Below are 15,361 nucleotides of genomic sequence, written 5' to 3'. Positions count from 1 at the left end.
CCTCCACTCAACCTCTCCGCCTTTCACTCCCCTTCGAAGAAGCTTCTTAAAACCAAGCTTTTAGTCACCTGTGGTAATATTTCCTCTTTAGCTCGGTTTCGATTTTTGTCTGATTATGCTCATCTGAAATGTCATAGGATTTTTTACTACGTTAAAGGCGCTATATAAATGCAAGTTGTTGTTGTTGTTTCTCGATTACATTTACTATCTAGCTCTTGTCTTGTGTAAAGATCATTTCAGTCATTTATCGATCTCCTTTTTATAAAGAAAATTAGTAATAATTCCACCGGAACCTCCTCTCCCTGCAAAATATTACAATTTTTACAATCATTCACTTTTTCAGTTTTGATGAAACTTACATCTCAAAACATGAACTGATCTGCTGCTCCCATTACACATGCTGAATGATCTGTTGTGTGTTTCCAGCATATTCTACTTTTTTTTTCAAATTCAGACTGCATTCACACTGTAACTGAAAAATCCCTGTCGAGCCAAACTGCTTTGCAACATTGCAGTGTAAATTATTGGTAACATTACAGTTGTATAAGGCAGGCCGAAGAAAAAAAAAATCCAATTTTCTCCCTTCTTCTGAAGTCCCTTCTTCTGAAGTCCCTGACTCGTGTGGGTAAGGATTTAACGGAACTGCATACTCTTCTGCTAAATTACCCAAGTGACATTCTTTAATTTGGAATCTATATTTGGCAGGGTAGTCGAGCATTTATTTAATCAAATATTAGCCCTGGATCCACAAATTCTCCAGCATCAGTCACTAAATAGCAGACGGAATGGAAAGTTCTGGGCTGGTTTCCCCCTATCCAGTGAGACCTGTTGTAGCATATGGATACGATTGGGTAACACAGGAGCGATTGGGAATGGAAATAAGAACCCTTTCGTTTATATCGTTGTTATATGTTGACTTCGACAGCACCTCCCAAACCCGCGACCTCTACCACCTAGAAGGACAAGGGCAGCAGGTGCATGGGAACAACACCACCTGCACGTTCACCTCCAAGTCACACACCATCCCGACTTGGAAATATATCGCCGTTCCTTCATCGTCGCTGGGTCAAAATCCTGGAACTCCCTTCCTAACAGCATTGTGGGAGAACCTTCAACACAGGACTGCAGCGTTTCAAGAAGGCGACTCACCACCACCTTCTCAAGGGCAATTAGGGATGGGCAATAAATGCTGGCCTTGCCAGCGACGCCCACATCCCATGAATGAATAAAAAGAACTACAGCTGCTCAGCCATTTGACGCTGCCAACCAATATACAAACAAACTAGTTGCTGTCCGGATAAGCTGTATAACATTAACTAATCAGAAGTAGGCTCAAGAAATTAAATATCTTGCCAGCTGCAAGATAATTACTTGCATGATTTGAATGGAAACCGAGTCTCACGGATGAACAAAAATTTTAACTAAACTTGCAGGTTCGTAGTGACACACCATTGGTTGGTTGATTGGGAACAAATAACAATTAATTTGCAATACGTTGGTGTTTTAGATTCAGTGCCATGGAACAGGAATGGATACCCTCTGAAATAGTACTACTCCATGGGCGTTCTGAAGCGCGTAGACTAGAGGCTCATCAAGGTAGACTATTCTGGGAGCTGAGAGTCACGCTTGCATACTTTATGTTTCTTTCTAGTGAATGGCTACATCACGCATGAAAGGTAGCGCTGGAAACGTTAGTGCGCATTTCCTGGGGGCTGCAGATGCCTCGCAGAGTCAAAAGATCATTTTAGATTGGGTATGGATGACATGAGTAGTTACAGTATTCCATTGCCTAGCACTGACATTCCTCAACTTACTGATTACAAAATATCACCCAGAAATATAAATCATAGAAGAAAACTCACTGGGGTCCAAAAATCCCCAAAACCAAATCGTGATGCAGACGCAGCACCTTACTTACAAATTACAACTGTAGATTTCAACTATTCATTTTGTTCCTTCCAGCTACTATTAACCAAAAGGCAAAAGGAGCTGCATTCCACAACATTCTGTAGAACCAAATAAAGGTTCCCCACCTTAATAAAATATGCCTGCCAGTTTTTGGGTGGGTTTTGGGCAGATGGAGGCAGAAAGTAAGCTGGGAGCGCGCACCACTGCGTATCCATCTCTCTCACTGTTTTGCGCGGTGGTTCCAACTGCGCCTTCGGGAAAAGACTCCACCACAGCGTTTTCCTCGGTGGGCATTGCAGGAAACTTGGTCGCCTGGATCTCCCGTTAGGGCCCGGTGTCCAGTGTGAAAAGCGTGGCGGAAGGGGCAGCCGGACAGAATTGGAAGCGGAGCTTGGCCATGCACTTTTAGCAAACTGCCATGCGCAGAACCCACTAAAGTCACTGCAAATTAAACAGGTAATAACATATTTCTGAGCACAGCTAGAGCATTGAGTCCTTTCTTCTTCCCACTGTGGCAGGTCCCAGTATGTTTCGAACTCCAGGCTGATGCCACTCTGCGGAGGAGGGCGGGGAATTCAGCTCACTTATGGCAATAACTTTGAAGCCAAAAAGATGGCCGGGTGCATGAGAGCATTGGTGGTGGTGTGGGGGGGGGGGGGGGGGGGGCGGGGTGCAAGTGTCCCCTCGCCTCACGAATACTCCTATAAAGTCCGACTGAAAAGCCCATGCGACTATGTATGTATTGGTATAATTCTTTTCTATGATTCTGTAATCTCTATAGAGTCTAATTCATTGTTTGCCATATGTATTTATACACAATAATAAACTATATTGATATTGCAAAGTAGTTTTTTGCTAATAAAAATTATCCTACATCGTAGAGACAAAGTCTAGATTCGTTTACATGGTGCAAAGATTTTTTTAACCAGCTCGTGGAAATTATAAACGGCAAGGTGCACAAACATAAGTAGTCATGGTAGGAAAAGTATTATTACAATGAATGACCACTCTTGAGTAAAGCGTGTCCCCTTCTTATAAACAAACCAACACAATTGGAATGTTTGATTAGAAAACTTCAAATTCTTAATTTTATGTCGATTATACTGCAGTGGTCATCTAATGCAGATTGAAACCTAAAATATTACACTATCTAATATGCCAGAAATTATTTTGGATAAAACAGGGGGCGAATGTTTAAAACACACATAATTCATAACATGATGTAGTATACATGGATTTTAGCAAGGCTTTTGACAAAGTCCCACATGGCAGTCTGGTCAAAAAAGTGAAAGCCCATGGGATCCAAGGGAAAGTGGCTAGTTGGATCCAAAATTGGTTCTCAAGGAAAGGGTAACGGTTGACGGGTGTTTTTGCGACTGGAAGGCTGTTTCCAGTGGGGTCTCTCAAGGTTCAGTACTAGGTCCCTTGCTTTTTGTGGTATATATTAATGATTTGGACTTGAATGTGGGGGCTTGATCAAGAAGGTTGCAGATGATACAAAAATTGGCTGTGCGGTTGATAGTGACGAGGAAAGCTGTAGACTGCAGGAAGATATCAATGGACTGTTCAGGTGGGCAGAAAAGTGACAAATTGTATTCAATTCAGAGAAGTGTGAGGTAATGCATTTGGGAAGGCCAAGCAAGGAAAGGCAGCACACAATCAATGGGAGGATACTGAGAGGTGTAGAGGAACAAAAGGACCTGGGAGTGCATGTTCACAGATCCCTGAAGGTAGCAGGACAGGTAGATAAGGTCGTTAAAAAGGCATACAGGATACTTTCCTTTATTAGCCGAGGCATGGAATATAAGAGCATGGAGGTTATGCTACACTGCATGAAACATTGGTTAGGCCACAGCTTGAGTACTGTGTACAGTTCTGGTCACTACATTACAGGAAAGATGTGATTGCAATAGAGAGAGTACAGAGGAAGATGTTTCCAGGGTTGGAGAATTTTAGCTATGAGAAAAGATTGAATAGGCTGGGGTTGTTTTCTTTAGAACAAAGGAGGCTGAGGGGAGATTTAATTGAGGTGTCTAAAATTATGACGGGACTTGATAGAGTGGATAGGGAGGACCCATTTCCCTTAGCAGAGGGGTCAGTGACCAGGGGACATAGATTTAAAGCAATTGGTAGAAGGAAAAGATGGGAGCTGAGGAAATATGTTTTCACCCAGAGGGTAGTGGGGGTCTGGAACTCACTGCCTGAAAGGGTGGTAGAGGCAGAAACCCTCTACTCATTTAAAAAGTACTTGGATATGCACTTGATTTGCCGTAACCTACAGAGCTATGGACCAAGTACTGGAAAGTAGGATTAAGCTGGATAGCTCTTTTTATGATTCTGTGATTCATTCACTTAACATTCTATTTTAATCCAATCATTATTGGTTTAATTTCAATAGGTTAACATATTTGTTTAAACAGTGAACAGAGGAATGATATACAAATGCACTAACATTATGGTGTTCTCAGACATGTTTAATTGTATTTGGTAAATATAGCACTGTAAGCAAAAATACCCCGTTCCTAGCGAAACTCGTTTGTTGTCATATGCCTCTCGCCTTTCACATTACTTCTTCTTCTTGCAGTTTATATCTGCCAAATGATTAGAGACCCCTCGTTAATTATAAACTCCATCCAGACAGACTCTGTCTGAGCACCTTCATTAATAAGTCAAAAAGCTTACCCTTTATGTCTGGAATTGTCTTTTAATTAATAAGGCAACTGTCCCTCATCTTTTGCGCCTTTATGTTTCATCAACATTTTATAGCCATACATATTTAGTTCACAGTCTTTCTGTCAAAGCCAAGATTCTGTCAAGTCTGCAATTCTAATTAATGCATGGAGTTCCCCAACGTTTTGCCTAATGCTTTGCACATGAATATAAATACGTTCAATGCTGACAATTTTTAATCATCAGTAGGTTTCCATTTTACTTTTTGGGTCCCTATGTTCTTAACGTTTCCCCTACCTGACTGAGACAAATATCTCCACACCCCTCCCCTTTACTTTAGATTTTCTCTTTGCAATACTTGTTCTGAATCAATCTGTTATATACGCCAAGATTCCGTGCCTTATTATTCCTTCCTCACTGCGATTTTAATTTTCCTTCCTTGCTGCCAATACAATTGGACTGTCGAATAAATATGTAACTTTATTGAAAGCGCTGAAAAGATGTTAGTGTCACTAATTACATTATAAATTCAAACGATCCCATGCACAGATTTAGTTTGGTTTTATTTAGTTGCATCGTTCAGACATACCTATTTAGTCCGGTCACCAAATAACCAGTACCAAGTTAAGGGTGGTAGATTGTATATGCTTAGTGAATCTGAAAAGTTATGGTATTTATACGAGTTATTCCTATTGATACAATGTCGTACCTTCCCCGTAATGTCTCCCCTTCAATTGCTTTGTTACTTTTTCCAGTGATGGAAGCAATAAATGTATAGATTTAACTAGGTCTTCTTTATTTTTAGCAGATTCTACATTTTATCCAGACTCTGTCTCAGCACGATCACCTATTATTAAAGAAAACTTGCCTGAAATTGTGTTTTAATTAATAAGGCAAGCTTGCCCTCCTCCATTACGTCTTGATACATCCTCAACATTTTATTTCCACGAACATTTACCACGCAGTCTCTCTGACAAAACCAAATTTAGTAAGGCGCAGCTCTCACCTCGTGAAATTCGGTGGTACCTTTGCTCATACAGTTTGATGCCTTTCCATATTCTGCAGCGACACATGTGCCATTCTTGATATTAATCATAGGTGCGGCCGCACCATGTAACTTTAGAAACATGAAATCATTCATAGCTGGATCTGGACATACGTCATAGCGAAATGGTTGTGGGGAGGTCTCGCTTTCATTCGCCTCTGTATAATTGGGTGGTATTTGAAGGTTCGCACTGGCCTTTTGAATTCCATATAGCGAATTGCTCCGGGAAAAATATGACGTGTCCCAACAGCAAGAATAACTATTAATTTCATTTCTACTTCTGTGCACCTTAATACCGAGCAATACAATAGCCATAAGTAAAAGGAATGAGGTTGTGCCAAAGAAAATCATTAGATAAAATTTTATGTCAAATTTCCATGGTCCAGATGTCTCCAACCTGCTGATATTTGATGCATTTTCTGTGGTATCATCCTGCACTGATACATTGATGGTGACTGTAGATGAAAGGGATGGGGTTCCATTGTCCCTCACCAAAATTACGATATTTTGTCTGAAGGAATCTTTATGCGTAAGGCGGCGAATAGTCCAGATTTCTCCAGTTTCAGGAGCCACAGTAAACAGACTTTCATCAGTGGGCTGACGAAGTTGGTAGGAAAGTTGAGCGTTCTGTCCAGAATCGGCATCAGTGGCTGTCACCTTTGCAACCAAGTAACCCGAATCGGCAGATTTTGGGATTGTCTCCTCTGCTGCCGACCCTTTACTTGGCAAAGGTGACACGATCACAGGGGCATTATCATTCTGATCTTCGATGATCACATTCACGGTTACGTTACTGTTGAGCGGAGGGGATCCACCATCCCGTACTTGCACATGAACTTGAAACGTTTTAAGTTGTTCATAATCAAAGGAGCGATGAGCAAACATCACACCGTTGGCTGAGTTTATTGAGACGAGAGTGGAAGCAGGCAAACCGTGTATCAGGCTATCCAAAATGGAATATGACAGTTGGGCATTTTGATTGGAATCTGGATCAAAGGCTAATACAGAACCAATAGAATTACCAATAACATTATTTTCTGTCACGTAGATGGCGAAGAAAGGCTGCGTAAAACGTGGCGCATTGTCATTTATATCTGAGACTTGAACTCGGATGGTTTTGTTGGTCGAGAGGGGAGGGAAACCGGCATCTGTACATGTAATGGTAACGTTGTATTCTGGCACTTTTTCACGATCTATACCACCATGAGTGATTAATGTGTAATAGTTATTAGAAGAACTATTAAGCTTAAAGGGGATATCTCTGGCGATCCGACAATAAACATCTGCTCTAGTTCCGGAATCTCGGTCTGTAACTCTTAATAGAGCAACTGCAGTGTTCGGAGAAGCGTCTTCTGGGATCGTGCTCGACGTAGACGTTGTTATTATTTCAGGATAATTATCATTAACATCAGTAACCTTTACCAAAATCTTACAGTATACTGGCACCGGGTGTGTACCTCTATCCTTAGCTTGCACCGAAATCTGATAATTGTCTGCTTCTTCAAAGTCCACGATGCCAATTACTCTGATTTCTCCGTTCGTTGAATCCAAGCTAAACACTTCGCGTACTTTATCAGGAGTGTGATCGCTGAAAGAATAGATAACCTCACCGTTTAGGCCTTGGTCCATATCTACCGCAGTTACTTTCACTATCAAATTATTTGTGGGCACGTTTTCTGCTGTGGTGATTTGATAAACGTTCTGTTCGCAAACTGGGGCATTGTCGTTCACATCAAGCACGGTAATTTTAATTTGGGTGGTCCCGAATTTCTCCGGGTTCCCTCCATCAAACGCCGTCAGTGTTAAGCGATGAGCCGCTTGTTGCTCTCGGTCCAGGGGTCGTTCCAGCACGAGTTCTGGGATGCCAATTTGTTCGCTGTCTGATTGCGGTTTCAAAGTGAAATGCTCGTTTGGGCTCAGTTGATAGGAGCGAACACTGTTGGTTCCAGTGTCCGGGTCAAGCGCACTCTGGAGCGGGAAAGTCGTTCCAGCCAGCACCAATTCTGAGATTTCAAGGTTAACGTCCCTCCTCTGGAACACGTGCGCATTATCATTTACGTCAAGAATCTCAATTTCTACACGATTTAGTTTTAGCGGATTTTCAATCACAGCCTCTAACATCAAGATGCATGTGGGGCCCTGCTCACAAAGCTGCTCTCTGTCTATTTTTTCTTTTGTGAACAAGATTCCAGTGTTTAAATTCACGTCTAGATATTGCTTTTTGTTCTCAGACACAATCCGAAAACTGCGCGGCAATAGCTGTTTTACATCTAACCCCAGATCCGCCGCAATATTTCCAACAAAGGCACCAAGCTCCAATTCTTCAGGAATTGAGTAGCGAATGTTCTCACATATTGAATTCGAAATGTAGATGATTATAACATAAAGAATGGACCATTGCCACGCTCGGCTGTTTAGAAAGTAGGCCATTCTGGATCAAATACGGCATTTATAACTGCCGGATTCTCCGATGAATTATACGCTCCTTGATGTAACGTGGAGAACGTAATTTTTTATTACCTTGCTTATCGAGATGAAACACTGTATTTTGCGTGCAGCACCAAGAGGTTTTGTCCCAATCGCAAAGATTATTTGTACAAATGACCTTAGATTTTCTCGGGCCTTTTCTTCGATGCGAATGGAGAGCGTGGAACGACGAATGCTGTTCGTTTCTTCGATACTGCGCAGTGTTTGGTGCTGGGGGAGTGGTGCTGGATCACCAGGCACATTTATTCCCCTCATTGGTAGACAGCGACACAAAGAGACTCCTCCAATAATAACAGCATGCACTCTTAAAGCAATAGTGCCTCTACTGAAAACCTGAAGAATTGCTTTATGTATTTAACGTTGTGCAACTTTAATTAACTTTGCTGTTCTATATTTCTGATATGATTTATTCCATTACTCTTTGACGTGTTATCTAATTATCATTATATTACATGTGTCTGAACACCATTCCTTTTGACTAATGTGCTCATTTTTCATCAAACCATGGGTATTACAAAAAAAATCTAGTGAATTAAACTATCTATTCGAGTTGCTTTGATAGCTTATTTGGAAGCTTGTTCGACGCGTGAGGACGATAACGTTAATTGTTTCTCAGCCCTGATTGGCAGCTTTATCTGGTTTACCAGTTTCATGTGCAATAACTAAGAGAATTTTACTTCAGTAAAAACATATATATTTTCTTTTGCCAGTCCTCACTTGCAATAAAAGTGCATCTACCACGAGGATTGCAGAGTTTCAAGGAGCAGGCCCACCACCACCTTACCAGGGCAACTGTTGGTGGGCAGTAAATGCGGCCTTGCTTGCATCGCCCACAACCCTAGAACAAATAATATTGATAACGATTTACAACCAATATAATTATGTTACAAAAACATTAAGATTTTGTAACAGGAGTTCGTTACGTATATTTGTTGCAAGTTTTCACAGTCCAATGCTCTATTCGGTGTCAGCTGATGAAGTCTGCATCTCCATTAATGCAACGCTCCCAACCTAGAACCAAACACCCATCCACTATGCATAATATACAGAACTGATTCTGGATAATGCACAAATATAAAATAATAATTCTGAATACAAAATCATCCATGGCAATGGCTACCTAAACTGATATATTTTTATTAACATTCTGGATTAGGCGCCTGCTTGGCTCTATAAGATTGAACATGTCGCTTTCACCATGCATGTCTTCAGAAGTTGTTTATAGGTCTATGAAAAAGGAACCGGAGGCCGGTTACTGTTAGCATATGATACTTAAGAATGTTCGGTCCAACGCAGAGTCAGCAAATGGAATATCTTGCCAGCTGAAGATACATACTTGAAATGTGTTTAGGCAGTATGAGACTTCACAACTGCTGATAAATAGCAACTCCAGCGCAATTTCAAAGTGGAAAATCATATGGTAAATAAAGACAACTATATTGAGGTGCAACGGCAGCTTACATTCATTGTCCTGGAACGCAAGTACAAACATCTTGGAACACCAATCGACGCCTTTTCCCGGGTAGTTTCCAAATTAGTTCTCCTTCATAATTCATTCATGGTCATCCATTGCTACAGCGTACCCATCCTCTCTCCCACTACTTACACCCCTTGCATTGTTCTATTGTTTTCCCTGCGCTCTTTTCGAGGACTAGGACTCAGTTTTCATTTGATTTCCTGGACTCCTCCGCCATCAAGACAGCGCGGGTCTGCTCGTCTCAACCGTCAGCCTCGGTTGCCATGAATTGGCTCTATCACCACGTCTCTTCAAGAACCCACAGGGATACTGAACTGCACTCCTGTGCACTACTGACTTTTCAGGTATACAATGCTGCTGTATTGGGTCTTGGACAGAAAATCGTTTACTACTGTTGTGAATCATATTTCTCTGCTAGCATCTGGGATTTACTGGAACTCTACTTTCGCCACTGATTTATATTAAGTCTATTATTGTAAACAATTTTACAACACCAAGTTATAGTCCAGCAATTTTATTTTAAATTCACAAGCTTTCGGAGATTTTCTCCTTCCTCAGGCAAATGTTTCAAGATCTCCTTGAAGCCTACGCATTTATACATATTGAACAATAATACATGGTGTTTACAGACTGCCCCTGCAACTGCCCGTTGCCAAGGCAATCACCGTGTTCAGACAGAGAGGTGTTACCTGCAGAACCTCCGAATACACATTCAACAAAAAAACAAACAGGGAAAAAAAACAGAGAAAAAAAAACACAGAGAGAGGCAGAAACATCCGGAAGGCAGAGAGAGCCAGCAAATGACCCATTATATTAAAAACAGATAACATTTGTTCGCTGGTGGGGTAACGTGTAGCGTGACATGAACCCAAGATCCCGGTTGAGGCCGTCCTCATGGGTGCGGAACTTGGCTATCAATTTCTGCTCGACGATTTTGCGTTGTCGTGTGTCTCGAAGGCCGCCTTGGAGTACGCTTACCCGAAGGTCGGTGGATGAATGTCCATGACTGCTGAAGTGTTCCCCGACTGGGAGGGAACCCTCCTGTTTGGCGATTGTTGCGCGGTGTCCGTTCATCCGTTGTCGCAGCGTCTGCATGGTCTCGCCAATGTACCATGCTCTGGGGCATCCTTTCCTGCAACGTATGAGGTAGACAACGTTGGCTGAGTCACAGGAGTATGAACCATGCACCTGGTGGGTGGTGTCATCTCGTGTGATGGTGGTATCTGTGTCGATGATCTGGCATGTCTTGCAGAGGTTACCGTGGCAGGGTTGTGTGGCGTCGTGGACGCTGTTCTCTTGAAAGCTAGGTAGTTTGCTGCGAACGATGGTCTGTTTGAGGTTGGGTGGCTGTTTAAAGGCGAGTAGTGGAGGTGTGGGGATGGCCATAGCGAGGTGTTTGTCCTCATTGATGACATGTTGAAGGCTGCGGAGAACATGGCGTAGTTTCTCCGCTCCGGGGAAGTACTGGACGACAAAGGGTACTCTGTTGGTTGCGTCCCGTGTTAGTCTCCTGAGGAGGTCTATGCGATTTTTTGCTGTGGCCCGTCGGAACTGTCGATCGATGAGTCGAGCGTCATATCCCGTTCTTACTAGGGCGTCTTTCAGCGTCTGTAGGTGTCCATCGCGTTCCTCCTCGTCTGAGCAGACCCTGTGTATTCGCAGGGCCTGTCCATAGGGGATGGCCTCTTTGACGTGGTTAGGGTGGAAGCTGGAAAAGTGGAGCATCGTGAGGTTGTCCGTGGGCTTGCGGTAGAGTGAGGTGCTGAGGTGCCCGTCTTTGATGGAGATTCGTGTGTCCAAGAAAGAAACTGATTCTGAGGAGTAGTCCATGGTGAGCTTGATGGTGGGATGGAACTTGTTGATGTTATCGTGTAGTCTCTTTAGTGATTCCTTGCCGTGGGTCCATAGAAAGAAAATGTCGTCGATGTATCTGGTGTATAGTGTTGGTTGGAGGTCTTGTGCAGTGAAGAAGTCCTGCTCGAACTTGTGCATGAAAATGTTGGCGTATTGGGGTGCGAATTTGGTCCCCATGGCTGTTCCGTGTGTTTGGGTAAAGAACTGGTTATCGAAGGTGAAGACATTGTGATCCAGGATGAAGCGGATGAGTTGTAGGATGGCTTCCGGAGATTGGCTGTTGTTGGTGTTGAGTATTGATGCTGTCGCAGCGATGCCGTCATTGTGGGGGATACTGGTGTATAGTGCCGAGACGTCCATCGTGGTGAGAAGTGTTCCTGGTTCAACTGGTCCGTGGGTACTGAGTTTTTGTAGGAAGTCTGTAGTGTCACGACAGAAGCTGGGGGTTCCCTGTACGATGGGTTTCAGGATGCCCTCGATGTATCCAGAGAGGTTCTCACACAGGGTTCCGTTGCCTGATACGATGGGACGTCCGGGTGTGTTGGCTTTGTGTATCTTTGGGAGGCAGTAGAAGTCTCCCACGCGGGGATTACGTGGGATGAGAATGCGTAGGATGCTTTGAAGGTCTGGATCGAAGGTCTTGATCAGTTTGTTGAGCTGGTGGGTGTGTTCTTTGGTCGGATCTGCGGGTAACCGTCTGTAGTGTTCCTGGTTGTCCAGTTGTCGGTATGCTTCTTTGCAATAGTCTGTTCTGTTCTGTATGACTATGGCTCCTCCTTTGTCCGCTGGTTTGATGACGATGTTGCGGTTGGTCTTGAGAGCGTTGATGGCGTTGCGTTGTGCTCGGGTGACATTCTGGACTGTCTTCTGAGTGCGGCTGATGAATCTGGCATTGACGCATTTCCTGACAGCTTGAGCATACATGTCCAGCTGAGGGCAGCGACCCTCCGGAGGAGTCCAGTTTGACTCTTTCCTCTTCGGTTGCTGTACCGCGGATCCCTCTGTCTGCTGTTCCGGATCGTCGATTGTCTCATTGGGTTCGCTGCTGAAATCTTGGGGTTTGTGGTAGAATTCCCGGAGCCTCATTCTCCTGATGAATTCCTCTGTGTCCGCCGCGAGACTAGTGGGGTCCATTTTGGTAGTGGGGCAGAAATTGAGCCCTCGGCTGAGAACTTCGATTTCGTCTGGTTGAAGGGTGTGGTCGGATAAATTGACAATAGACTTCCCTGTGGTTGCAACCGTGGTACCAGGGGAAGCTTGGTCGTTGCTGGTGGTGATGCCGAGTTTCTCAAGCTTCCTGCTCTTGGTTTTCATGTAGGCAGCGTAGTTCCGTTGCCTCGTCTGTTTGGCGGTATAACGTAGCTGGTCTGCTGTGTCCTGAGTACAGGTTGAGAGTATGGACTCTATCTTGGTTTCGAGAAGACAGTCCAGAATGTCACCCGAGCACAACGCAACGCCATCAACGCTCTCAAGACCAACCGCAACATCGTCATCAAACCAGCGGACAAAGGAGGAGCCATAGTCATACAGAACAGAACAGACTATTGCAAAGAAGCATACCGACAACTGGACAACCAGGAACACTACAGACGGTTACCCGCAGATCCGACCAAAGAACACACCCACCAGCTCAACAAACTGATCAAGACCTTCGATCCAGACCTTCAAAGCATCCTACGCATTCTCATCCCACGTAATCCCCGCGTGGGAGACTTCTACTGCCTCCCAAAGATACACAAAGCCAACACACCCGGACGTCCCATCGTATCAGGCAACAGAACCCTGTGTGAGAACCTCTCTGGATACATCGAGGGCATCCTGAAACCCATCGTACAGGGAACCCCCAGCTTCTGTCGTGACACTACAGACTTCCTACAAAAACTCAGTACCCACGGACCAGTTGAACCAGGAACACTTCTCACCATGATGGACGTCTCGGCACTATACACCAGTATCCCCCACGATGACGGCATCGCTGCGACAGCATCAATACTCAACACCAACAACAGCCAATCTCCGGAAGCCATCCTACAACTCATCCGCTTCATCCTGGATCACAATGTCTTCACCTTCGATAACCAGTTCTTTACCCAAACACACGGAACAGCCATGGGGACCAAATTCGCACCCCAATACGCCAACATTTTCATGCACAAGTTCGAGCAGGACTTCTTCACTGCACAAGACCTCCAACCAACACTATACACCAGATACATCGACGACATTTTCTTTCTATGGACCCACGGCAAGGAATCACTAAAGAGACTACACGATAACATCAACAAGTTCCATCCCACCATCAAGCTCACCATGGACTACTCCTCAGAATCAGTTTCTTTCTTGGACACACGAATCTCCATCAAAGACGGGCACCTCAGCACCTCACTCTACCGCAAGCCCACGGACAACCTCACGATGCTCCACTTTTCCAGCTTCCACCCTAACCACGTCAAAGAGGCCATCCCCTATGGACAGGCCCTGCGAATACACAGGGTCTGCTCAGACGAGGAGGAACGCGATGGACACCTACAGACGCTGAAAGACGCCCTAGTAAGAACGGGATATGACGCTCGACTCATCGATCGACAGTTCCGACGGGCCACAGCAAAAAATCGCATAGACCTCCTCAGGAGACTAACACGGGACGCAACCAACAGAGTACCCTTTGTCGTCCAGTACTTCCCCGGAGCGGAGAAACTACGCCATGTTCTCCGCAGCCTTCAACATGTCATCAATGAGGACAAACACCTCGCTATGGCCATCCCCACACCTCCACTACTCGCCTTTAAACAGCCACCCAACCTCAAACAGACCATCGTTCGCAGCAAACTACCTAGCTTTCAAGAGAACAGCGTCCACGACGCCACACAACCCTGCCACGGTAACCTCTGCAAGACATGCCAGATCATCGACACAGATACCACCATCACACGAGATGACACCACCCACCAGGTGCATGGTTCATACTCCTGTGACTCAGCCAACGTTGTCTACCTCATACGTTGCAGGAAAGGATGCCCCAGAGCATGGTACATTGGCGAGACCATGCAGACGCTGCGACAACGGATGAACGGACACCGCGCAACAATCGCCAAACAGGAGGGTTCCCTCCCAGTCGGGGAACACTTCAGCAGTCATGGACATTCATCCACCGACCTTCGGGTAAGCGTACTCCAAGGCGGCCTTCGAGACACACGACAACGCAAAATCGTCGAGCAGAAATTGATAGCCAAGTTCCGCACCCATGAGGACGGCCTCAACCGGGATCTTGGGTTCATGTCACGCTACACGTTACCCCACCAGCGAACAAATGTTATCTGTTTTTAATATAATGGGTCATTTGCTGGCTCTCTCTGCCTTCCGAATGTTTCTGCCTCTCTCTGTGTTTTTTTTTCTCTGTTTTTTTTCCCTGTTTGTTTTTTTGTTGAATGTGTATTCGGAGGTTCTGCAGGTAACACCTCTCTGTCTGAACACGGTGATTGCCTTGGCAACGGGCAGTTGCAGGGGCAGTCTGTAAACACCATGTATTATTGTTCAATATGTATAAATGCGTAGGCTTCAAGGAGATCTTGAAACATTTGCCTGAGGAAGGAGAAAATCTCCGAAAGCTTGTGAATTTAAAATAAAATTGCTGGACTATAACTTGGTGTTGTAAAATTGTTTACAATTGTCAACCCCAGTCCATCACCGGCATCTCCACATCATAAGTCTATTATCTACTGGATTGTCTCTATTCCACTGCCTGGTCTGCTTCTGAGCGCTCAATTTCTGCTCCTCTGCTGAGATGTTTCACTGTACACTGGGTGAGCTCTAATCTGGGTCTGCTGGTTCTGTTTTTGATGCTGCTCCCATCTCTACTTTTCTGCTATCTGCTTGCTTCCCGAGACTACGGTCTGTGTTCCGTTCCACTTGCAGGTTAG

General features: G+C 44.5%; 2 protein-coding genes across 2 annotated transcripts in view; both read right to left on the bottom strand.

The window, feature by feature from the left end:
• LOC137332645 (uncharacterized) overlaps positions 1–15,361 on the bottom strand; it is a 141,187-nt gene that overhangs the window by 47,483 nt on the left and 78,343 nt on the right. The window lies entirely within an intron of this gene.
• On the bottom strand, positions 5,235–8,285 carry LOC137332062 (protocadherin-10-like). Its single transcript, XM_067995786.1, has one exon. The coding sequence runs from the start codon at positions 8,051–8,053 to the stop codon at positions 5,564–5,566; it is 2,490 nt and encodes an 829-aa protein (XP_067851887.1). The 5' UTR covers positions 8,054–8,285; the 3' UTR covers positions 5,235–5,563.

The sequence above is a fragment of the Heptranchias perlo genome, chromosome 14 (assembly GCF_035084215.1).
Source record: "Heptranchias perlo isolate sHepPer1 chromosome 14, sHepPer1.hap1, whole genome shotgun sequence".
Taxonomy (NCBI): domain Eukaryota; kingdom Metazoa; phylum Chordata; class Chondrichthyes; order Hexanchiformes; family Hexanchidae; genus Heptranchias; species Heptranchias perlo.
The sequence above is the reverse complement of the archived record's forward strand: the minus strand, read 5'-3'. Positions and strand labels throughout refer to the sequence as shown.

What these genes read in the sequence shown, in the direction of transcription:
- LOC137332062 (XM_067995786.1), bottom strand. Translation starts at nt 8,053, where the DNA reads ATGGCCTACTTTCTAAACAGCCGAGCGTGGCAATGGTCCATTCTTTAT.